This window comes from Cyprinodon variegatus, unplaced genomic scaffold (genome assembly GCF_000732505.1).
Source record: "Cyprinodon variegatus isolate N-32 unplaced genomic scaffold, C_variegatus-1.0 Scaffold770, whole genome shotgun sequence".
In the NCBI taxonomy this organism is placed as follows: Eukaryota; Metazoa; Chordata; class Actinopteri; order Cyprinodontiformes; family Cyprinodontidae; genus Cyprinodon; species Cyprinodon variegatus.
The window spans coordinates 291,003-316,561 of NW_015151223.1; the positions used below are offsets into that span (position 1 = coordinate 291,003).

General features: G+C 38.8%; 1 protein-coding gene across 4 annotated transcripts; it reads left to right on the forward strand.

Annotated features, from left to right (window-relative positions):
- Positions 1-690: 690 nt before the first annotated feature.
- Positions 691-23,972, forward strand: LOC107098333 (tubby-related protein 4-like). Of its 4 annotated transcripts, none has more exons than XM_015395961.1 (16): positions 691-765; positions 1,324-1,608; positions 4,108-4,380; positions 7,201-7,329; positions 7,448-7,609; positions 10,498-10,678; positions 10,778-10,885; positions 11,149-11,315; positions 11,770-11,994; positions 12,158-12,392; positions 14,806-14,929; positions 15,081-15,225; positions 18,587-18,680; positions 18,785-18,928; positions 19,045-22,343; positions 22,448-23,972. In XM_015395961.1, the coding sequence occupies exons 2-16, from the start codon at positions 1,591-1,593 to the stop codon at positions 22,562-22,564; spliced, it is 5,421 nt and encodes a 1,806-aa protein (XP_015251447.1). In that variant the 5' UTR covers positions 691-765; positions 1,324-1,590; the 3' UTR covers positions 22,565-23,972. The 4 variants fall into 4 exon arrangements, with proteins under 4 accessions (XP_015251447.1, XP_015251451.1, XP_015251448.1 ...); XM_015395965.1 differs by having other exon boundaries at positions 4,111-4,380; XM_015395962.1 differs by having other exon boundaries at positions 711-760.
- Positions 23,973-25,559: the final 1,587 nt, after the last annotated feature.

Here is a 25,559-nt window from a genome sequence, read left to right on the forward strand (position 1 = left end):
GAAATAAATAGGGTAAAAAAATAAAAAGGCAGAATAAAACAGAAAAAAAAATATCATGCACATACATAAATACTTAAAAATGAGGAATAAATAAATAAAGTTGAAGATTATAACGGATAATAAATAAATAAGGTAATTATTAAAAAGGCGAATAAATACAGAAGCTAATTAAAAGAGATATACATTTATGTCTAACTGTATAATTTCATTTATACCTACAAATTTATTTGTTTATTGTATTTTGGGGGCAATTAATTGTATGCTGATTTATTTATTGAGCATTTATTTATTATCTGTATTTATTTTTAGATATGACAGAGTTGGTCCTCCATACTAGGTAGGTTACAGTGATATGAGGAAAAAATAAAAAATGCAGATTGTGCAGTTCTGCAAGAAAACAGCTGCAAACTGCGCGACAGGTACTTTACTGGGTTGGGATGCGCCATGAGGGGTTGCCATTAGGAAGGAAGGCCCCATTCGATTCAGCAGGAAACACCAGCAGGGTTCTAGCACACTGGTTCAATTCTTAGGAAAATTATGAAACATGATAATTAGCTATTTTTTAACTACTTAAAAGGTTAAAAGCAATTTGCGTTTAGGACATTTGCTAAATCCGCATTTAAAACTCTTGTTCATTCCTTTCTGCTTAATGGCAACCCCTGTTAAAGTCACACACACCAAGTGCATCACAGAAGAACCGCCTGGCAACACTATGCGCTCTGCTTTATCTGAGGATCAATGTATGTCTTTTTACTTCGAGGTCAGGTACGAACAGCTATTTATTAACTGATATATAAATATATGAGAGGCGCATATTTAATTTTCACAGCGCTTGTCTTGGTGTGACTCAGACTAGATGCGGTTATATATGAGGGGAATAAGAAAGCATCAGATGTAACCTGTCTTTCTGGAAGATTTCTAAAAGAGATGCTGTGATTTTGAACCTTTATTCACTACAATGCTTTTACAACATTTTAACAAAAGTTATTTTTTATTTTTTTTTAAACAGCTGATTGCTTTTCATATGATATCTCAGCTTAATTGCCTGCTTATACATTGAGGGTCTTATGCAATATTTGCACAGTAGGATGTGTGTGATTTGCTCCCTGGTAGCGGACAGACAGCATCAGTACCCATGGAGACTGCCAAAAGGCTCAGCTCTCCAATGCAGTATGTTCCCGCTGCATAGAGACAGACTATTGACGCTCTGAATGACACCGCTGTTTTCACATCACATCGCTTTACTTGTTAAAAGCTGCCTTCTTCATGATTTTTTCCCCTTTTTTTAATGACGCCCCCTCTTTTTTGCCTTCACTGCAACAGGATTGCACAACTGAGCGGGATGGGTGGCTATCATCTGAGGAGGCACGCATCTTCTAATGGATCACTCTGAAGCGCAGATTGGAAGGAGAGATTGGATGTTTGCGTACATGAATGAATCAGTTGCTGGAAATCCTCTGGCTGTATGATGCGTTTTGCCTCCCTGTTATAGGTTATTTTATAAGCGCCAACAGAAAAGCAACCCTAACCCTTTGGTGGATCATCTGGATGGAAATATGGACACCTTCAGAGCACTCATTTTGACTCAACATGCCCAGGAACTATGAGGTATTTCAAACTGCTGTCAAATTAATAATATAAATGAAGGTTTAGTCTTTTTTCTCCTCGTGACTTACATAACATAATTTCTTGGAGAGCAGATTAGGTTATTTGAAATATTTAACCTATACGCCTTTTAATGTCGTGCTCTATTATGAAGAAGGCTGTATTGCTGATTTAACCTGGAGACAAATCCTGGAATTGCTTCATGGACAGTGAATATTAGTACAGCGAGTACATTATGATTAGGGGTGGGTATTGCCAAAGAAGTCACGATTCGATTCGAATCACGATTCACAGGCCACGATGCGATTCTATCACGATGCATCACGATACTTGAATTATTGCGATGCATTGCAATATTTTCTCCTCCATGTTTTGTTTTTTGGTGACTCTGCACAGTATCCCGCGGCCGGAAATGCTTGTGACACAAGGCAGCGTGCGTCAACACATTTGCAGCGACATCTACTGGACTGGAAGTTGTATTACAATTGTTTTTGGCTGATGTTTGCCAACCATTCATGCAATTTTATTTATTTATTTTTTAAAATTGATAATCGATACTTGGCGTCAAGAATCGATGCAATATATCACGAAAATTAGAATCACGATGCATCATCATGACGATTATTTTGCACACCCCTAATTATGATCAGCTGTAATTGTCACATTTAGTGATTCACTTGTACTTGTAAAAATCTACATTATGAGCCAACATTGGATAAAGTGGACATAAAAAAAAAAAAAAACAACACATTTTGGTTTTGGTTAATTGGTTTTCTGTGAGGCTTGCCTATTATCTTTTGGTGAATCTTCTTTAGTAGATTGTACAGTAGAAGCCATTCAGAAATTCCCTACTTTCCTTTATGAGCCCTTGGCTGGTCCCCTACAGTTCAGTTCCTTTTTAAACATTAATCTTTGTACTAAAATATTCTCTCTGTCATGATTTGTGGACATTGAGATCTAAAGAGAAGCGTCATCTCCTGCTCAGACCCTTTAATTCAGTGAAAAGTGGCACTCCAGTGTCTGGAAGTTGGAGGGGATTTTGCTGGGAGTTGCAGGGAAGTAGGCTGTTGGCGTTTGACTGGGAATGGCCAATTTGAATGGCTGCTACTGTAAAAACATCCATACTCCTTTGACCTTTCCTCAGTTTTTTACATGTAATTATAAAGTTTTTATTATTTTTTTTAAATGTTTCACCCACAGAATGTTGAAAAACGTGGTGTTTTGTTGTTTTCGAGATCGCTTTACTGTGATACTCTTAAATACAATCTAGCACAACCATTTTATTTCAGAAACAATCTAATCACTAAATGGGCAATCCTGTTTTAGACCTAATTTGAGTCTATTTAGTTTTGTTTATTCCCTGTTATGTTTTTTGAACAAAAGCATCACAGTATTTGCTTTTGCAAATAAACAGCATCATAGACCTCTGCTAAATCTTTATTTCTTGTTTCAATTGTGTAGTCCAAGCTCAAAGATGCCGAACAATACTGAAGAAAATGTTGAAGAATTCAGGCCATGGCATTCCACATTAACTTTATATAGACTACAACTAAATGATTTAACTGTAAAAAGGAGGGATTATAAAACTATGTCCACTTTAATGTTACAGGATCAGATCAGACCAAAACTGATCACAATGGCGCCTGCACATTACATTACTCTGAACACAGAGTTGATAGGAGGCGGAGATGCAGCTCCATATTTGAAAATCCTGGAAAAGAAAACTGTAAAAGGCGGCAGAAGACCTGTCATCTTCAACTTCTAACATATCTACCTCTATATGTAGAGCCAAAACCAGAAAAGACTAGTTTAGTGCGTTAGAGCCCAATGTATGGCAAGACCTCATTATATTTTATTTTACTTTAATTTATGTTGATCTACCAGTAAATGCATGGCAGTTTAGGGTTGTAACAAACTGTAAAAACTAAGTATAAAAGCCTTTTCAAAACACTTTAATTAGGATGTTTTTGTTGTTTCTAAGTTTGTTTCATTTGAACATCTTCACATCATGGCAGAATTGAAACTTCTACTTTCTATTTATTGCATCTTCAGAATTTGATACAACAATCTCACCCCAAGGATCGTCTTAACTGAATTATTCTTGTGTGTAGATTTACCTTAGTCCACCCTGACTCAAGGGGTGTAAATGTGTCTAGCTTACATGATACAAACATCATTGAATTAAAAAATAAATATCCGATCAGTATGAATTAATGGAATTGAGGACTTTTTTTATCCAAACTTACTATGAAATTGCTCTGTCCGTGTTTCTCTGGTCAATCATTTTCCAACCAAACTTTTTAATCTTTTACTGCAGCCTCACTTCCCGCTGACCATGAAATAGCAACAGTGTACAAACCAAAATATCCCCAGCTTCCCAGAAAAGGCTATTTTGAGTAAACATAGATCCACACTCCAACACAAACTGAAAATGCCTCTAAGATTTATTACAAAATGATGCTGGCGAATCTCCAAGTTGTCACTTTCTCTTGTCTTGCTCAGCAGCCTGGTCAGTCAGTAGGGATGTTGGCCGCCGTGGAACATGGTCCCATCCTGTGCAGCGACTCCAACATCCTCTGCCTCTCGTGGAAGGGCCGGGTCCCCAAGAGCGAGAAGGACAAGCCGGTGTGCCGGAGACGCTACTACGAGGAGGGCTGGCTCGCCACGGGGAATGGGCGAGGAGTTGTTGGGGTGACGTTTACATCGAGTCACTGCAGGAGGGATAGGAGTACACCACAGAGAATCAATTTTAACTTGCGAGGACACAACAGTGAGGTGATTTGTTTAGTTGTGTATATTGTTAACATTACTCCAGTTATGTTATGTTATTACCCCAGTAATATAATTCACATAATAATGAGAATATTTTTTACCTGAAATAAACATGCAGATTCATTAGCATATACTACTGATCTCCAACTGTCCAATGTCCAAAGGGTTTTTCATTAGCCCCATTTACACAACCCTTTTGAAACCGTGCTGAGATAGGTCTGAGCATGGTACCCGAGATAACTGTTGAGTCTAAATGGCACGCAAACTGAACCGGACCGCGCCAGACACAACCGAACCGCGCTAAACTAGTACTTGTTCATCAGTAAGGCTCAGCGTGATTCAGTTGAGGTTCAGCTCTCAGATAACAAAGAGAGCATGACCAGACCACGTCATCTCCTTACAGTCAGCCTCTGTAATCATGAAATATCAGACATTCATAAAAATACAAGCTTCCCTATTAATTCCACTGATGATTCTGCTTAGCAGTGATGAACCTCAACGTCTGTCGTGGTTTCCTGTGTCTATAAGCCCTGATTAGTTTATCGTATCCACTTCCCAAAAGCCGACTCTGTCAAGCAAATTCACCAAAGGCTGCCTTCTTCACCTGACTCTCTGCAAACAACAAAATATCATAATTATATGTTATATATAATTATAACATAACTTCCTGAATGTTATGGGCAACGGCTTTTTGATTTGCTTAGGTTTTCAGTCATAGAGAGCAGTAGTACCGTAGATCGTCACCAGGAACCGTGCTAGCACGATGTGTAAATGGTCGTAAGGAACCGAGCTCGGCACGGTTTACTGATCCAAACTGGGTCCAAACTCAGCATGGATCGGTTTCAGAGGGGTAGTGTAAATGGGGGGGGGGATTCATTGCCATGTACAAGAGATAAATTTGATTCAAGCTATTGGACACTGTGTATTATAAAGGGATGCACAGTATCATGGCTGTAGTGTTCATTTGGTACTAAGGGGTTCAGAGTGTTTTGGAAAAACATTTCCCACACTGTCAGAGCTCCACCAACAACCTGAACCATTGATGCAAAGCAGGATGGTTCCAAACTTTTTTCAACATTTTCTTTTTCACAGTTTTAGTATAATCTGACCTGCACATGTCTTCCTGATGATAGTATAGCAGTTTCCGGTTCATTTTCCCAGCAGAGAGTCGTTGCACCCTGTGTAGTCTTCTGCCACAATAGCCCCCGTTCTCCATAGAACCTATAAGTGTGTATTTAGAGCTGATGCTCTGCAAACCTTGGTTATAATGGCCAATCATTTGAGCTACTGTTGTAAGATGTATGCCCGCTCTTCCCTGACATCATCAAGGTATTTTCACCCACATGATTTCTGTTTACAGGATAGTTTTTGCATTTTGGGTTATTCTCTATAAAAACCATTGCAGACTAACGGTTGACCCCTGGCAACAACAGCAGTGTTAAGATTAAAGACTCAAATGCAGCTTTTCCTCTAATTTTCATGCATTTCTTAATTCAGAGTTAGTCTTCTTCACCACATTTAAATTCTTAACTGCATTTAGTTCTTACCATGTGATGGACCGATGTGATTAAAAGGTATTTAGTTCAAATTAATCTTTTTGAGCTACACCTGTATTTTAAAGTTTACTGATAATAGAAGTATAACTTGAACGCGGTGGAAAAGCTTAGATTTTTGTAAACGATATCGACCGAAGCTCTAAAGTCCCCACTAATATTTAAGTGTTTGGTTTTTCAAAAGATCATGGGATTCTTAAACAGTTGGTACCGGGTTCTAAGTAGGGGTGTAAATCACATCCATCATGGCGATTCGATTCAGTATCGATTAATTGGTTAAAAAAATTTATTATTATGTTTTTTACACCTTACAGGCTAAACAAAGTTTCAAGTTTGACATAAATCAATGAAAGCTGTAATATTGTTATGCATTTTTTTAGCGCCACCGCAGCACGGGAGGTAGAATCACGCCCAGGAGCAAATGGATAAAAATAGACCGGAGGAAAAAAAAAAACATGAATCGATTCTCTTACGGACGTATCGATGCATCGGATCGTCGCCTTTTGGATCGATGCATCGATACAAAACGATTATTATTTACACCCCTAGTTCTAAGTGTGGAGGCCTCTTGTTGACTCACCAAAATATACCTCTTCCCACTTCAAACAGTTCAAATAGTGTCACTGAACTTTAAAAAAAAAGCGTATCCAGGTGGGCAGCAGCAAATCAGACTGCATTTTAGACTCATTGCATTGCTTTGTGTTCCCTGCGCTTTTATTGGAAACTTAACCAACTTGCTTTGACATTTTAGGGTCTAGTGGCTGATGCTTGAACTTTAATGTTTTAAAAAAAAAAAAGATATTGATTACAAATTAGGCCCATAGAAGGGGTCACAAAGTCATAATAGCGGACTATTCCTTAAAACTGGTTTTGTCTTAGGAAACCAACTAATTTGAGACACATTCTTCCAGTTCTACTTTAAAATTAGGCCAAATCACCATCAACGTGTTGTGACCCTAGAAAAAATGTAAGAGTTAGAAACTAATAGTATTAACGTTTTGTTTAATATTGCTTTCTGTTCCTCAGTGGACAGTATTACATCCAGGAAAATTCTATCTATCTGCTATTAGAACATAGTTGCTGCTGATGTTATTTTTATCTTCCTGTGTGTTGAGTGTCCTTCCAACTGCATTGGCTCTTAAAAGCCTGTTCTGCCGCAAGTCTTTTTTTAGACTTGTGTTTATGCAGCATATTAGTCCAGAAACTTTCCCTGTGCTGAAAGCCACCTGTGCTTTTAGAAATAAGGACAGCCTCTTTGGTTTCTTTGCAGGTTGTTTTGGTACGCTGGAATGAACCCTTTCAGAAGCTGGCTACCTGTGATATGGAAGGAGGCATTTTTGTCTGGATCCAGTATGAAGGAAGATGGTCTGTGGAGTTAGTAAATGACAGAGGAGCCCAGGTGCACGCATGTATTAATACAATTGAATTAAAAAGAATTCTTTTTGCACACTGTGTCATTTGAATCTTTGATTACCCATGTGTGATACCCTAACAGAAAATGCTATCTTTCTCTATAGGTGAGTGACTTCACTTGGTCCCATGATGGCACCCAAGCGCTCATCGCATACAGGGATGGATTTGTGTTAGTCGGCTCGGTCAGTGGGCAAAGACACTGGTCCTCAGAGATCAACTTGGAGAGTCAAATTACCTGCGGTATCTGGACCCCGGATGATCAGCAGGTACTCGCAGCTAAGTTTATAACAAAATATCCTTGGCAATGAAAATATTTGAACAAGCACCAGAAAGGCATGTATGCAACAGAAAGTATTCCCACCCCTTGAACTCAAGGAAGGAGCGGCATTAATTAGCAGATAATGAAATAATCGCAGGAAGAAGGTTCTCAGACGGCGTATAGATGTCCATTCATATTCACAAAGTTATATTGGACTACCAGAGATGGGAAGTAACGAAGTACAAATACTTCGTTACTGTACTCAAGTAGATTTTTCTGATATTTTTACTTTACTTTACTACTTATTTTTATGGCGACTTTTTACTTCTACTCCTTACATTTTTACACAAATATCTGTACTTTCTACTCCTTACATTTAAAAAAATTGGCTCGTTACTTTAGTTTTGAATCATTTCAATGGAGTTACCGTTATTATTTTTCACGTCATCAATACCAAATTCAATCTAATTGGATGGGAATCTACGTTGCATTTGACGCACCACTACAAGATGCATCGACAGATTCGGCGGTATTCATTGGCGGCAAATCATTGCAGCTTGGTGGCGTTAGCATAGTAGCATGGACGACGAGATGATTGAAAATGAACACAACGGAGATCTAGTCCTATTGGCAGACATCCATTTAAAATGTAGGCGACGGCATGAAAAAAGTGGTTTCTACTTTTACTTTTATACTTTAAGTAAATTTACAAGCCTGTACTTTGTTACTTTTACTTGAGTAAAGAAGTTTAATCAGTACTTTCCACTTTTACCAGAGTATTTTTTAACACAAGTATCTGTACTTTTACTCAAGTACGGAAAGTGAGTACTTTTGCCATCTCTGTGGACTACTACAATTACACCTTCCGATCCATCACATACATCTACGACCTTATCCGTCCTCACATTACCATCATTACACAGATTTCTTTAACAGGTACTTGACAGAACTTGATATCGATGAAAGAACATTGTTGTGTGGTAGCAGCACTGAAAACAACTGTACAGCAAACAGCAATTTAGAATTTACAGTGTAATGGAAGACAGAATCAAAATAAGGAGGAACCCCATGAGATGATGCACAGGTCCAGCTGTTTGAACAATGTTTATATGCCTCATTTTAACCCTCTGTCAGGTGATTGTAGCTAAATAGATACATTGATCCACTACTATGTGAGCAGTAATCTAGTTTTTCCTCGTAATGTTATTATGACAGAAATGAAACTATGACAGACCATTTTGACATTTTTTAGTTTTTTGATTATGTATTTCTGATATCAGAAATACGTTTCTTCCTTGTTAAAATCAACATTTCAAATGAAATGTCATTCTTCATATTAAATTAACATTCTAGATGTCTAAAAATGTTTTTCAGGTCTCCATATTGCTATTGCAACGGGTCATAATTTTTTTATTATTTTGATTGAGAAGAAATGTAATTCAGATATCAGAAATACATATTCAGTAAAACTGAAGAATATAAAGAAATCCCACTTAAAATGTGTTAACATTTCTAGTTTTATTAATCTTAATTCTAACTGATACAAATAAGTTTTTGACGTTCTGAAATTCCGTTTCTGCTGCCAAAAATGTACTTTAGCAAATCTGTTATTACAGTTCTGACTAGGAATCCTATTTAATTGATCTATAAATAAAAAAACAGATAGACCAGATAAATGCCTTTAATAAGTGTGGAAAAAAGCCTTAATATAAACAGCATTAACTTGCTGCAATCTTCTACAACGCAATCTTCCTCTCCTTTGCAGTTATAGCGCTATTGCTCTTTATTTTAAACACATTCTCCAATTTTGCTTTGGTTCTGTATCCAAATCACTAGTTCCAGTAGTATGAAATGGTAACTTCCTTTTTCTTGTTGTCATGGTGATTAGTGATGATGGCTTTTCATAGTTGTTACGCATTTGTTCAACTTTGAGTGGACCTACTTTGAGTTAACCGAAACTCTGAGTTTTCAACCTGGGGTAGATCAATTCAGAACAAGGAATGGAGTTTGTTAAAACTGCTATGTGAAACTAGCCTCGTTAGATCATCCTGATCTCGCGAGCTTTCAAGGTTTCACTCGCAAATCAGTCTGGAGACTCTCCGTTAAAGAAAATTTGGAGCCGTTAACTAAACGAACGTCCAATCAGCGTTGGCTTTGAGGCGGGTTGAGGTGTGACGCAACGAGAAGCGCGACAGTTCAGTCTAAAGAACATGGCGGCTTCAGCCGATGAAACTAGCGTTAGCGTGGCTATCGAGCAAGTTTTATCGGAATTGCAGAGTATTTCTTCACTGAAAGAAGAGCAAAACACTGCTCTGGAGGCTTTTCTCAGAGGAAAAGATGTTTTTGCTCTTCTCCCGACTGGTTTTGGCAAGAGTAGCCTGGCTTGTGGTTGTGTTTTCGTCGTCGCTCTGTTAGTACGTCATGTGCTTCGTTGATCTGATTGGTTTATTTGGCCCGTCTATCACCAACATAGGCCAATCAGCTAACCAGTATTTTCGCCCCTTCCCAAAATTACTTCAACGGAAGGTTAATGTGAGACAGACCTCAATAAAAACTAGAATAGAATGAGGAGGAAGGAGAATTATTTAATGTTTTCAAAATTTTCACAATAAAAATCTGAAATGTTTTGCATTTAGTCTACCTGAGTCAGAATGTTATATTAATTGTAAAGTCGATTTAATAATCAGGTGAGTGCTAAAGGTTATTGGCTGTTTTGGATTTCATTTGAATATTTTTAATTCATATGCCATTAAATAAAATCCCCACAGGTTTTAATAGTTACATGACAAAGAGGAGGAAATGTTGAACAGAAGGGAACACTTGTAGAAGCGACTGTCCATTAAGTCAGCACTTGATTAACATATTTACGTTCATTACTGTACAACGTTCCCTTAGGTTTTGTTTGGAACAGCAGATGGGCAGGTAATAGTGATGGACTGCCACGGGCGGATGCTCGCTCACGTGCTTCTACATGAGTCTGACGGCATCGTCAGCATGTCGTGGAACTGCCCTGACTTTCTTGTTGAGGACAGCACAGAGAGCGACACAGACTCTGATGACAATATTCTGCCTTTAGGTAAAACCTTTTTTCTCTTTGCTCATGCAAGTCTGACAAAGATGAATGTGTCATCTAAAGAAAAAGCTTGTATGTTCACCCTTATTTATTTCTTTTTAGTAAGAAGAGTCAAGCCTTTGCTGACAGTCACCTTCTTATCAGGAGATATCAGTTTGATGAACAACTATGATGATCTCTCTCCAGCTATTATTCGTTCAGGACTGAAAGGTAGGATCCTCCCTTGTGAAATTTATATATACATTTTCAATTTATTTTGCAACAAACTATGTTCTTGTCCTGAAACAGTTATTGCATGTTTTGATTTGCAGACCTTTAAAAAGAAACCCTACTATTTCCACTCAAGGCAATATTTTCTTGACTCAGCCCCTATATCACTTATGTTACATGAGTCAATATTACAACAGGCATTGGTGCACACAGCTCTCTCATTGAATAATATAAAACCCAATTTCCCTCTTTTCCTACTGCAGATGTAGAAGCTCAATGGTGCTCTCAGGGAGACCTCTTGGCTGTGGCTGGCATGGAGAAACACGGGCTTCCAGCTGACACAGCCTGTGCACCCATCATGAGGAATGCACTTGTTAAGTTCTATAATGTACAAGGAGAACACATATACACTCTAGAAACTCCTGCACAGGTTAGTATGTCTTTAAAGCGAGGCATGGAATATCTACAGATATCTGTTTTTGTTTTTAGTCTTAACATCTTTATATTTATTATTATCAAGACTTTAAAAGGAACTAGAAGAACAAAGATACTTTATTCCTTGTCTTTCCACTGTTTATTTAATAGCAAAGATGCACAAATCTACTGATGCTCTCCATCCATATTTTAGAGGATCTGAAAACAAATGACACAAATATTTAAGTCTTTTTTTTTTAAAACTCAATTTTATTTGCTCTTCTCAACATGATGGTCCAACAACAGAGTAAAATCCCAGTAAAATGTGCTTACGTTGATGGTTAAGAGGGTTGTAAAAACTCCAATGACTATCAATACTTTTGTAAGGCATCTGAGATAGTTGCGCAAAAACACAGAAGTTAATAAAAACAACTGCTCTAACAATAGAAATGCCTTGGTTACTGTTTCAGAGACCCATCACCACCATCTGCTGGGGTCACAGAGACTCCCGCCTGTTCCTTGCATGTGGTCCAGCACTCTACGTGGTACGAGTGGAGCACAGAGTGGCCAGCCTCCAGCTCTTGTGCCAACAGGGCATTGCGAGCGCCCTGCGTGAGGAGAAGGATGTCGGGAAGCTGAACATGCCCTCACTCCTTAGCTCTTATGTTACCTCGGCTTTTATACCAACCATCAAGGTATTAAGCCTTAATGTAGCTTTTTTGTATTCCACTGGTTTGTTTGGGTCACTTTGATGATGCTGGAGAAGCAAGCGGAAGTAATTATAAATCTATTCAAATTGAGATATGGTTCACTGAAGCATCTTAAAACCCTAAATGCATTTTCCTTTCTCTATCCTAGCCTCCAATTCCTGACCCCAACAACATCCGTGACTTTGTTAGCTACCCAACGTCCGGGAATGAGCGGCTGCACTGCACCATGAAGCGAGCAGAAGATAGTCCTGAGGCAGGTGGCCCCTGCTACACACTGTATCTGGAATACTTAGGAGGGCTGGTGCCTATACTCAAAGGAAGGCGCATCAGTAAGCTCAGGCCTGAGTTTGTCATTATGGATCCTAAAACTGATGGTAAGCCAGGTAAGTTCAATCAACCCTTTTTATTCTTCAAAAAATGGGTGCGTATATTCTTAGATGCAATGTGTCTAAGGCAGGGGTGACCAATAAAAGAAAATCATCAACCAGTAAAGATCCGGAGACATTTTTAATTACAGTGGGGAGAAAAAGTATTTGTTGATTTTTCAGGTTTTCCCACTTGCAAAGCTTGTAGAAGACTGTAATTTTTATAATAGGTACTCTTCAACTGTGAGTGATGGAATCTAAAACAAAAATCCAGAAAAATACAATGTATGATTTTTAGATCATTCATTTCCATTTTATTGTGTGAAATAAGTATTTGATACACCAGAACAATGAAACTTAATATTTGGTACAGAAACCTTTGTTTGCAATTACAGAGATCAGACGTTTCCTGTAGTTCTTGACCAGGTTTGCACACACTGCAGCAAGGATTTTGGCCCACTCCTCCATACAGATCTCCTCCAGAGCCTTCAGGTTTCGGGGCTGTCGCTATAATCTGTTACTTTAAACAGAATTTAACAATGAAATAAAATGCAGGTGTTTATGCATCCATGTTATACATTGACTTTTTAAATAAAGACATATATATATATAAAAAAAAAGGAAATACATTTTTCCATTTTAAAATCTAAAGTATTTTTTGAAGTAGAGAACAGTCATTCAGTTTGGTATATAAACAATTTCCTGAATCACATATTTTATAAAAAAAAACCCTGAACTGAGCGTTTCTTATTTGTTTTTCTTTCTTTTTTCTGTCTTAATGTTGGCAGTGGGCTTTAGGCTGCCCTGCAAGGCTTTAAACCTGGGTTTGAATGGAGACTAAGCCATTCTCAAGCACATATCAAGATGCTCATTTTGAGCCTGGATCCAGATTTATTGTTGATTCTGTTCATGGTGGAGAATCCTGCTTCACAGCAGCAGGTTGAGCCAAACATCCTCTAAATGTGCAGGGTCATCTTTGAGCACGCCATTTCACTTTTCTTTCACCAGTTCACCGCAGTTCTTCCAGCAGTCCACACTTTCTCTGCTCTCTTTTTCTCATGGTCTTCTCCTTCTTTCCCATCGCCCGGCTTGCCACAGGTTTGCCTGCTGTGTCTAAAAGTAGCAGCAGCAGCAACCCAGACTGACAGCTCATTGGCTCATTTGAATCACGTGCAGCCTGGAGCCGGACGCTCCGGAGGGCTTTACCGTATTAACAGGAGAAGAGGAGCAAGTGAAGTTAGACACTGTCATTGGACAACATGCAGTAATTAAATCCGTGACCTTTGGTCTACGTTTTAATGGGCTAAGTAAAGGTCTATATTTTTAGGGGGGCTTAAGATAAAATTCCAATTACAGCAGGGAGGGCGACTGATGTGAAAAATGTGCAAAGTCTTTGGTTAGGTTTTAAGCACTTGCTGTTGCAACCCCTGAAGGGAGCAGCCGAAAGGACGGACATTTTTCAATCAGATGTAATCTTATGATCCTTATATGTTTTATATTATTTAAGGGTTCCAGCATATTTGTTTGTCTTCTGCCCTTCCTCTTAACTAGCCCTTTCTCAGCTTCTCTGCTCTCCTTTATTCCATGTTCTGTTGACACTTGAAGCTCTCTGGTTGCCCTTCCTACTAGTGGATTGTTCTGTGAGGCTGATACTCTGTTTAATTGCCACATTCTTCGTTTGTCTGTCTCTCAGCTCATGCTGTATGTTTTTACCTGACATTTCTTCAGGTTTTCTTTTTTTTCACATTTAAGTACTCCACCAATTTCATTTGCCCTTCTGTCATCAAATGAACAACCTTAAAAGACAATGATGAACATTACTTTCCCTTTTCACTGATTGCAATAAAACTTTAAAGTTTGACAATATTTAGTCTATAAAAATATCAACCAATAACATATTTTTAAATGATTTGTGTTCTTTAAATAGGATATAACATTAAAAGAGACCGTCTTTGAAAAAAAAAAAAAAAGATTCTAACATTGTTTTTCTTTGGTTTTCCTTTTAAATCAAAAACCTACAGGATATCCATGTTTCTTTCATTTTACATGTTACTGTCTTCAGTATAATCAATTACAGGTTTTTAGACGCAATATACATGCACTTAAATGTTGCTTTGGTGAGGGGGTAAGGAATGAACCAGAGAAGCCTTAAGGCAACAATGAGTAAGAAATAAAAATACAGGTTCTTAAAAACACTTTTATGCTTTTCCACTAAAAATATTTGTAGACTATTCAAATCATTTCCCAAGATGAAGAAGAAAGGCAGCCTCTTTCCTGGTCTAGCATTATTTTTTTTTGGCCTGATTTAGAAATCTCCTATGCTATGACCAGACTTTTGGGCTTTTAAAATCCTTTACGCAATGGAAATGTTTGTTTTAACACCACAAATACTGCATGTTTGCTTATTATTTCCTTATGTTTTTAATTCCAGAGGAAGTGTGTGTGAACCCCATGATCTCCTACACAGACAGCTGTAACTGCTCTGACTCCAGTGACATTGACTTGAGTGACGAGTGGGTGGGGAAGAAGTCACCGAAGTTATCTCGTGGCAACAGGTAACCTAGTTACTAATAATCAGAAATCATATTGCCTAATTTTACTGGCCTTTTCACATGTATGATCCATTCATATTCTTTTATTATAATAGTGGATTCATGAACTGAAACGACGGAACAGAAAATAAAACTGAATACCTTATTTTTAAAGGTTAAATATGGATTCAAGAAAATCCCCCAAACTTTCACGTGCCAATCAGGAAGGCCAGCGGTCACCGCGGCTGCTGACTAAAAAGCCTCCTGTTCGGTCGCCCAGTCTGACCCGCCGGGAGTTTACAATGGATGGAATCACAGAGGTACTGTTCTATGAAAAATAAATAAAAGCTATTAAAACATGAACATAACATATTATACATAAGAGTACAAGCACAAACATAACTGTATTTTGTTAGGATTTAATATAGCAGTCTGAGACCAATCTATGCATAGTAGTGAAATTGAAGGGACATGTTTTAGGAGACAAAGTATGAAGTGGGGCATGCATCTTGTTGACCTCTAATGGCTTATAGGGCTGCAAGGTTTACAGAATATGTCTGTCATGCATTTGCATTTAAAGGATAAACATTTGTGCTCCTTCTTTTTAAAATGGCTCAGTCATACTATGGGGAGGGCAAATTGTTTTGCCTTGCTTCAGTTTCTCATCTGATTTTTAGTATGTAATATGCTTTGATTAGCAACCGTTCCATTCTAAAATGGTTGCTCTGTATATAGCTTCATCAAAACCTCTAATTAGCTACACAGCTTCTGCCTGAGTCATTAAAAAAACGCACGGTGTGTTCAAGGTAATTTAGTAATTTTCCATCACACTTATCCCAAGCGGGGTTGCAAGGGGTGCTGGTGCCTATCTCCAGCTGTGTACAAGAGGGTGAGAGGCGAGGTCCACCCTGGACCAGTCTATCACAGGGCAACACAGAGACAAAGCAACCATTCGCACCTACACCCGCACCTAAGGAGAATTTAGAGAGCCAATTAACCTAACAGTCATGTTTTTGGACTGTGGGAGGAAGCTGGAGTACCCAGAGAGAACATGCAAACTCCATGCAGAAAGACCCCGAGCCAGGAATCGAACCCAGAACTTTCTTGTAGCAAGGTGCTATCTACTGCGACATTGAGCAGCCCTCTCAATAAATCCATAGACATAATATCCAATGAGCAAAGAAGACATCAAATAAATACATAAATGAAAGCAGTAACTGATTTTATGCAATAAAAAAAAATCCTAAATATATTTTAATTAGCTTATAAATTTTTTTAACTTTATACTAATTACCTTATTTATCTAATATCATTTTAATGTTCTTATTTACTGTTTAACTACATCTTTTTTGAATGTACCTATTTCTGTGTATACTTTTATTTTTTAGTTCTTTTTCCGTCTCTTATTCAGTCATTTTTCCATTTCTGTTTGTATTTCTGCCTCATTATGCAAATGAGAAGGAGCAATCTTAAGGGGAAAGCTACTGCCTGTTGGTTGGTTAGACTGTATAGAATCTAAGTGCTACCAGGCCAGCCACAGTTAAAACAAAGATGTCTACCTCCTATGACGTTATCTGTTAGCTGAGCTGAGACATTTAGGAGCTTTATTTGAAAACAGGAAGCGAATTCCTGACGTAGTCGTGTGGATGCTCTGGCAGAACATGCATCTCTGTTACCTGCACATTTGGACAACTTTACTTGCATGTTATCCAGAATCATCCCTAACAGAAACTGCAGCCTCCTCTTCATTTGCATGATGAGACCTGCTCTACCCAAACATGCTATTCTAAGATTATCACCTGAAATTATTATGTTTTTGTTACAAAGACTAAAAGATACTAGGAAAGTTTATTTCAGATTAACTTGAAAAAGAAAAATCTCATGCTGGTGACGATTCTCAGTCATCCAGGTTATAGTCATTCCAAAAAAGTAAAAAAAAGTTTAAAAAAACAAACCACTGGACTTTGTTTTCCAATTTTGTCAGATACAGTTTTTTGCAAAGGGGCCATGCAGTTTAATTGTAGCCTGGGAAATGGTTTTGAAAGCTGGAATTAAACTCTTTTGTCTAGTCTTCCAAATTCTTTTTTTCTAAGGCTCTACTAGCCTTTCATTTTGCTTTGTTTTTTATGTTTTTCCATAGTAGGCAGACAGGAAATGAGAGAGAGAGTAAGAAGACTTCCAGCAAAGGTCACCAAATTCACACCTGAATTGACACCTTTATATAGAAGTGAGGAAATGCAATACAATAGTGTCCAAACAGACCATCTTTCTGGTGACAATCATAGAACGGGACGATGACATTCACATAGTGCCTGTATTTGACAAACATTAGTTCAGGAAGCAGCCACAGTCTTAGTCATAGTGAAATTAAGCTCTAAATAGCTGTGTTTACTCCTGCCAGCTTGTTCACCATCGCCCTGCTTGATCCAAATGAGTGTAAACCAAGGTAGGCCCATAATGATTTAATACAAGTCATACAGAGTCCTTAAAGAAACATTGAGGGATAATTACATTAACGATATAAGTGTAAACAAGATAGGAAGATGCCCTTTCAGGAGTGCAGTGTTTTAAAAAACAAGTTTCCCGCTTTAATACCGCTTAGGCTCTGCGGTGAAAAAAATAGTAGTTTATTTATAAGCACGCTACCAAATGTAAGTTTAGGCATGGCTTTTAACATTTTATTCTAGTTAGATTAAGATTAAGGCAATCCCATTGCATTAGTCTGTACCATACATACATTTGCCCCTCACACTTTGTGGAACATGCAGCAGGCAGCTATGATCTTGGCTAATGGCCCTCCTCTCGTGCATCCAAGGCAATATGGTGTCATAAAGTTAAGGTGTTCTGGAATTATATTCCAGAATTGCCATCCTTCTTGCTACAGTAACTGCAGATTTTTTTTTCATCCCAGTTTGCTCCTGTTAGGTTTATTCTTTTATACATCATGTGCATTGTTATTTTGTTAGTCAGATTAGACAGAGTAGAAGGCCTTCCTTCACATTGTGGATGTCACGGTGTGTACGGAGGTCATCTGATCAGGACAGCCTTCGTGTCTTTAAGAGTACACAGGATATGGGCACATCTTGGAGCTGGTCTGATAGAGGATAGCTATCTGTAACCCTGAAGTATAGAAGCAAGCTGCATGAAGTTCAAGACATGGATGGCGTGTCAGTTTCTGATACGGACAGCTCAACATCAACATGATGCAACACATAGACCCATGAGCTATAAGAAGCAGGAGATGACGTTGTTCGGGCCTCAAACTTTGCCGGATGCTCGTGGACGTGATTTTTGAGACCACAGCTGTGCAAGCTCTAGGTATTTTTCTCTGTCCTGTAACGACCTGATCTGGAATAAACTCTGTTATTTTTTTCTCTTGGTTTATAGTCCTTTTTATATGGTTTTACCCAGTTTGAGTTAAGAGTAGTAAATAACTTGCTCCCAGGAAAAGAACCGGTGAGAAGGCACCCGGGGCGCTACAGCCTTTTCTTCCAAGGGGACAAATCCTTCTCATTTTAACACTCCTGACTTTCAAATGTGCTAATTATAGACACAGCCAACACAGCTTTATTAGATCTAGAGCTAAGTGAAAAAGTCTAAAATAAATAAATAAAATCTAGTTATTCAGAGCGGAACATATACTTGTTTTATTATATGCTTTCCTTTTCTACTCTTCCACAGCACAATTATCTTGCACAAGTAACATCTAACATTTGGGGAACAAAGTTCAAAATTGTTGGACTTGCCTCCTTCCTCCCAGCCAATCTTGGTGCAGGTAAATTCTCCGAAAAATGGCAGATGCATGACTTTGCATGACTTTGTTTACAGAACAGCTGTTGATGCTTTTCTCCTTTGTGTATTTACCTTATTTTCCTTCAGTGATCTATAAGACTAGTTTGCTTCATCTTCAGCCAAGGCAAATGACAATCTACCTTCCTGAAGTGCGAAAGATTTCTCATGACTTCATGAGTCTGCCTGTATTCAACCCTAATGTGTTCAGTGAGGATGAGGATGACTTACCCGGTACAAATGGCAGCACATATTTCATTACGTATACATTATTACAGAACATATACAACTATAAGCATGTGACTTCATTTTAAAATCTTAGAGTAAATTTCTGCTCTGTTTTCTTTAAGTGATGGGGCCATCTGGAGTTGCAGGAGACAACCCACCCTGTACCGTCAATATTCCAATAGCTCCCATCCATAGTCCTGCTCAAGCCATGTCTCCAACTCAGAGTATTGGTCTGGTTCAGTCTCTCCTGGCCAATCAGAATATTCAGCTTGACGTATTAACCAATCCGACGGCCACAGCTGCAGTGGCAGCAGCCTCAGTCCCTGTTACAGAGCATAGTCAAGATGCTGTTGCTTCACCATACCCTGTGCCAAATAGATACTCAAATCCTAGCCAGGGGATTTTCAGTGGGTTAGAGATGAGTTCTCTTCTCCCTGGCACTTTGCCTCCCCCACCACCACCTCACCATCTCCCCCCACAGCCTCACACACAGAGGTCTCACTCACAGCAACCTCGCCAGCCGCCATCCAAACAGTCCCATACAATGCAAACACAGCAGCAGCAGAAAATGCATCATCATCAACTGCAACAGCAGCAACACCACCATCAGTCTCAGTCACAACAGCAGCTGCAACAACATCAACAGCAGCAGCAGCAGCAGCTGCACCACCCCCATACTTTACATCAACAGCAGCAACATCATCAACATCAGGCTCAACAACACCAACAAATGCAACAGACCCAACAACGGGCGGCAAATCAGCTTCAACAGCAGCAGATCCAGCAGCAGCAGCAGCAGATGCAGCTACAGCATGAACAGATGCAGCAACAGCAGCAGCAGATGCAACAGCAGCAGCAGCAGATCCGGCAACAGATTCAGGAGATGAGGCAACAGCAGCAGCAGCTGCAGCAGCAGCATCAGCAGATTCAGCAGCAACATCAGCAAATGCAGAGACAACACCAACAAATGCAGCAGCAGCTGAAGATGCAAATGTCATTGCCACCAGCCCCTACTGGCTATCCGACCATATCCCTGCAACAGATCCATCTTCTTCCTTCAATCCCTACGCTCACAGCTGAGCCTGTGCTAGACAGGGTGGACTACACCCACACGCTGAAGCCAAGTCTTCCAAGGACTTTACCCCCATCCTTCAGTGACACAGATGGATCGGTGGAAATCCAGATGAGGAAGGTAAATCCCCCTCCACCATACCCAGGGACAGTAGTGTCTGCTGCAGCATCAACAGCGGCTACCACTCCTCAGACATTCATTACAAACTGTGACAGTCCAAGTGTCCTGGCTCCTGACTCCTGCCTCAAGAAAGAGGAATTTTTGCTTCACCCTGTCACTCTACAATACCCAACACCTCTAGGATATGAAAGGATCACAACCTTTGATAGCAGTGGCAATGTGGAGGAAGTGTGTCGCCCACGTAGACGCCTCATTCGTAACCAGAATGCATACTCTGTTCACGGTGTTGGAGGTTCAGCGACTCTCAAAGTGACCTCCACTGAGAATAAAAAAATTCAGCTTCCGTACAGCTCAGCAACATTAAGTCGCTTGTCTGTCCCTCGATATTCTATACCAAGTGGAGATCCTCCTCCTTATCCTGATCCAGCCAATCAGGTAACTGCTACTCTCCCACCTCCTCAAAGAATTGACAGCAGTCTAATTCATGCCACTTTACGCCGTGAGGGCAGGGATGTGGGACTCAAAGTGCCACAAATGATGGACAGCTCTAGAACGCTGCCCACTAAGGCTAAAATGAATACTGCTTTATCACTTTCCTACCAGCAGAGGGTCCCCACTGCACTGTATACTTGCACACAGTGCAGCAGTAACAGCAGTAGTACCAGTGTCAGTGTAAGTGGAGGGGGAACTACAAGTAGCGGCATTGCAGGTGGCACGGTTGTCAGGCAGGATTTCCCACCAGGCAAAGGGGCTCATCACAGCACCATTATAGTGCACTCCAAAAGTGCCTCGCCGCTGGCATCTCAGTCGTCTTACAGTCTGCTGGGAGCTGTAGATAACAACCGGGACAGGACTGTATACGTGAACTCTGCCTTTACAGAAGACGAGACTTTAAATCAACAGTGTCAACTGGAAAAATCTGTTCGTCAGTTGAATTTGGGAGATGGCAGTTTGACGGTCAAACGCCCTCCACCTTACCAGTGGGATACCACTACCACAGAGGACTTCTGGCTAACTCCAGAGCAGACAATGATAGCGCAACCATCAGGAAATCCTAAACCACCCCCTCTCATTATCAGTCAAGCTCAACACTTGGATGTGACTCGGCTTCCTTTTGTCCTCACAACAAAACCTCCAACTAGTCTGAACACAAGCACCCTTACCTTCCCATCAGGTTACCAGATATCCCTCTCCCCTTTCCCGCCAGGGGTGGCTCATAGTGGACCCTCACTCCAGACCCTACAGAACCCTCCGCCACAGTGCTCCCCTAATGAGGTCGTCACTTCAGTATCATTTGCTCAACAGGATCCGAGTTTGGTCCTACCACCAGGCTATCCCCCAAACTTGGCTAATTTGGCTTGCTGCCCTCTCCCTCCACTGTACCCTGGAGCTAGCTCATGTGCTGGACTTCAGCTCCACCCTGTCAGTCTACATCCTTGGAACCCGTACCCTTGTCCACCACCAATGCAAGATCCTCCACCTCCTCCGCTGCCAACCAAAACTCATCAGATTTTAGAAAAACCACTACTCTCCCCCCCTCCACCTACAGCTCCACCTCCACCACCTCCGCTACCACCTCCCCCTCCTCCCACTGAGTTACTCCCATCTAAAAGTTCCACAGAAGATCAAGCAGAGTCTGCAAACAATTTTCCAGAGCCATCATCTCTGAATGAAAGTCCGGTCCCTCAGGAATCCGAGCGTTTCGGTAAAAAAAGTCGCAAAAGACTTGACAGCAGAGCTGAGGAGGGCAACGTACCCACAGTCTCTGAGGGAAGATCGAGAAAAGAGGGGCGGGCACTCTCTGACTTCAACACTCTCATATCCAGTCCAAGGCTCAGCAGCAGAGAGAAGAAGAAGCCAAAGGGACAGCGAGAGCAACTCAATAAGACGAAAAAAATGAACAGGACAACAAACGAGTTCCAGGACAGCTCAGAAAGTGAACCGGAGCTGTTTATTAGTGGTGATGAGCTCATGAACCAGAACCAGAGTAGTAAAAAGAGCTGGAAGAACAAGAGGAGCATGCGTTTGGCGAGTGAGCTGGAAGAGATCAAATGCCGCAAGGCAAACGAGAGAGAGGACCGTAGTTTAGGCAGCCAAGGGTTTGTCTACGTCATGGCCAATAAGCAGCCACTTTGGAATGAGGCTACCCAGGTTTATCAGCTTGACTTTGGGGGCAGAGTCACTCAAGAGTCAGCAAAAAATTTTCAGATTGAGCTGGATGGTAGACAGGTAAGAGGAAAAGCAATCACGCATAAGTTATATTGGTAACCAAATTGCATATGAGGCAATAGGAAATCACTGATGCCTTGTTTTGATTTTCTGCTTTGTTTAAGGTGATGCAGTTTGGGCGAATAGATGGGAACGCTTATATCCTGGACTTTCAGTACCCTTTCTCAGCCGTACAGGCTTTTGCTGTTGCCTTGGCCAACGTGACTCAAAGGCTCAAATGAAGAGTTGCTTTTCCTGGTGGTGAAGTTGTTCACTGGTCTTAAACACTGACGTGATGGACTGTGACATTTTCTTTCTAAATTGGGCTTTCGTTTTGCACTTATCATTGATTCACAATCAGGATATCAAAGGAAACTATCAGTTATTCTAGAGCTTTCAATTCATATTGTAGTTCAATAATAATTAAATAACTATTTAGGTATTTTAGGTGATGTTAATTATGCATAAAAAAAGTTTCTGAAGGTAGTTTGGCATTCAAAATTGAAAATATGTTGCCTCTAAGCCATATTTTAGGATATCTGAGAAAGAAATTGTACTTTTTAATTGTTTTTTCTTTCAAATCCAGATTATTTGTTGTTCTAAGAATATTTCTATAACTTTGCTGAATAAAGTCTCATTTCAAGCAAGAATACAGTGAAGCAGTTTATCTGCTATACACATAAAATTAGTCATTGCATCTGAAAAATCTGCAATATTTGCCGTTGTATTTACGTTACTTCTATGAAGTAATATGTTAGTGTGAAAAATCATATTTTGGCCAATAAGTTACAAATTGATTTGTGGTAATATTTTATTTTACATACTTACATTTAACCATGAACACAGTTTCTGTTTACAGAAATGACATCTTTGCTGTTATAAAAAGTCTGAGTGCCATATGTGAGCTAATGTATTTGGTTAAAAAAGTAGTTTTTTACAGCAAGCACTGAGGTATTACTCTTTTTGGTTTGGTTTGTTTTTTTGCTTGATGTTTATGATGCTACTTGAATCCTGCATTTGAATGTGAATCGCTGTAGTTTTACTATTTGAAAATCAGTGCTGCTTTTAATAGATAGAGCTTGTGTGCAATAATCCTAATTAATCCAATTTTGTAATTGCAAAATAAAAAGGTAGAGCTGCTTGCTGCACTGTGGATTTAACAAGTGACCTATGCTTAGATAGAAAGTGATTATATCTTGCTGACATCAGTCATTTTAGGTTTGTTTCGGTACTTTGTTTTTTTCCACATACCATATTTTTTTGTGATGTTATTTTGGTTGACAAAAAAAAGAATACAATTTTGCAAATGTATTTAACCTATGTATAAGATGTTGCAGTGAGCTATAGGAGTGAGATTCATGTAAATTTGGTGCTAATGTATAAAGAAGTTAAATGATGTTTGAATGTTGTTTAAAATGATTTAAGTGGGAAAGCTTTGGAGAGCAACTTGAAGTGCAATCCGATAGTTTCTTTTAACAGCGCTTCTAGATTTTATTCCTCAAATTCTGTGATTAAAATTAAAAAAAAAAATATGTGGGTTTGTTAAAACCTATGAACTATCCAAGCTGTAATAAAATGTATTGATCCGCAGCTTTTGACGTTCTTAGTTTCAAATAGTTGTCTTTTTCTTGTTGGTCTACTCTCTTGTAAACGGTAATTGATTACAATATAGTTGACCAATGTTTCATTTGTTTTGATGGTTGTATTTGTAGAATTCATTCTTAAATTTCTTGGAGCTACTAAATGCATACATTTCAGAAATCAATCACAGTAGCAGTGAAGTATTTATCAGTTTATCTATATCAAACTTTTGAAAACATTTTAAGCATAATGATTAGAAAATAAATGAGCATTTCTAGTTTGTTCCATTTAAATTATATTTGTTTTTTTTGTTTTTTTTACTGAAAATTGCCTATCATTGTGTAGCTATTGCATAACTGAATGGAAAATATAATGGCAGAGAGTTATTCAAATATCTGCTGTGCATGTTTTTTTAATATTTGTTTATGTCTATGATATGCTCTGGTTAATCTTATATTTTATAGGTTAACTCTACTGCACAGGGTATTATCAATAAAAGGATAGATATATAATATGTTATACAAGTATTCATAAATTGTCACATTAATAGATAATTTGAAATAAATTGGTGTAGGGGACAAGAATATTGAGAATAATGACCGGATGTGTATTTTACTCATTAGAATGAAAATGTATCTTTAGCATTTGGCTGCACTTCTACCTTATAAATAAATTTATTTAAGCCCTAATACATTTAGTGGCTAAAAGTGCTACAATTTAAAATAGTTATTAGGGATGGCTGACAACTCATAGCGCTCCCCTCATTGCTATGTGGGCCTCACATTGTTGTTAAGAAACAGTAGGGATGTCTCCAGTTTTTTTTTTTTTTTTGTATTGATCTATTCCATAGTCCAGCTTTGAAACTTCTTTATTCAACCATCAGAATCTACTAATCAATATCAGTTGGCCAGGAAAAATATCTTTAAATGTAGGTGTTTGTTCTGCTTTTGAACTGCTGGTGTTATCAGCCAATCAGAAATTAGAAGATGTTACATGTGCTATACTGAAAGTTGCCATGATTATATGTAGCAAATGAAATATACTGATTTTGAAACACTTAAAAAAGAGCACAAAATTAATTATTTAGATGTTTAATATTTTATTTGTGTAGTCAAGGAATTGGCTGTCATATTGTATCAACACTAACATAGCATTTTAGAAAAAAAACATGTAATCAACAGTCAAACTAGGTGGTGGTATTGCTTTGGTTTGCTGGAAGAGTTACAAGAATTATGATAAAACTACTGCTGTGTTAGTTTTAATCATGAAGTCCTTACCAGAAAATCCTTTCATAAATGGTAAAAATAGATAAGACAAAATTAAGGTTGTCAACTAGCATAAACAAAATCTGGATTTAAATTGTAGTGAGATTATCTGGCATGATCCTAAACTAACTGTATAGGAAAACACTGAAATGTAGGTAAAATATGTGGAAAATGGGCTGTTGGTTCATTAAAACTTGAAGATGATTTACTTCCTATGATCAGAGGCAGTTTAATAAATGCATAATATTCTCTATCTTTTGGATTGCTTCTATTTTTCTTTTGGATTTGTATGCGTCCCTCCGGAAGGGGATTGGGGCCCCTGGAAAAAAAAAAAAAAAAAGTTAACTGATTTTTTAATTTTATTTCTGTATAATATGAGAAAAAAGTCAGA

Coding starts and splice junctions, on each gene's coding strand:
- LOC107098333 (XM_015395961.1), top strand. Junction 11,995..12,157: donor CTTTTATACCAACCATCAAG/GTATTAAGCCTT, acceptor TCTCTATCCTAG/CCTCCAATTCCTGACCCCAA. Junction 18,929..19,044: donor GGATGAGGATGACTTACCCG/GTACAAATGGCA, acceptor GTTTTCTTTAAG/TGATGGGGCCATCTGGAGTT.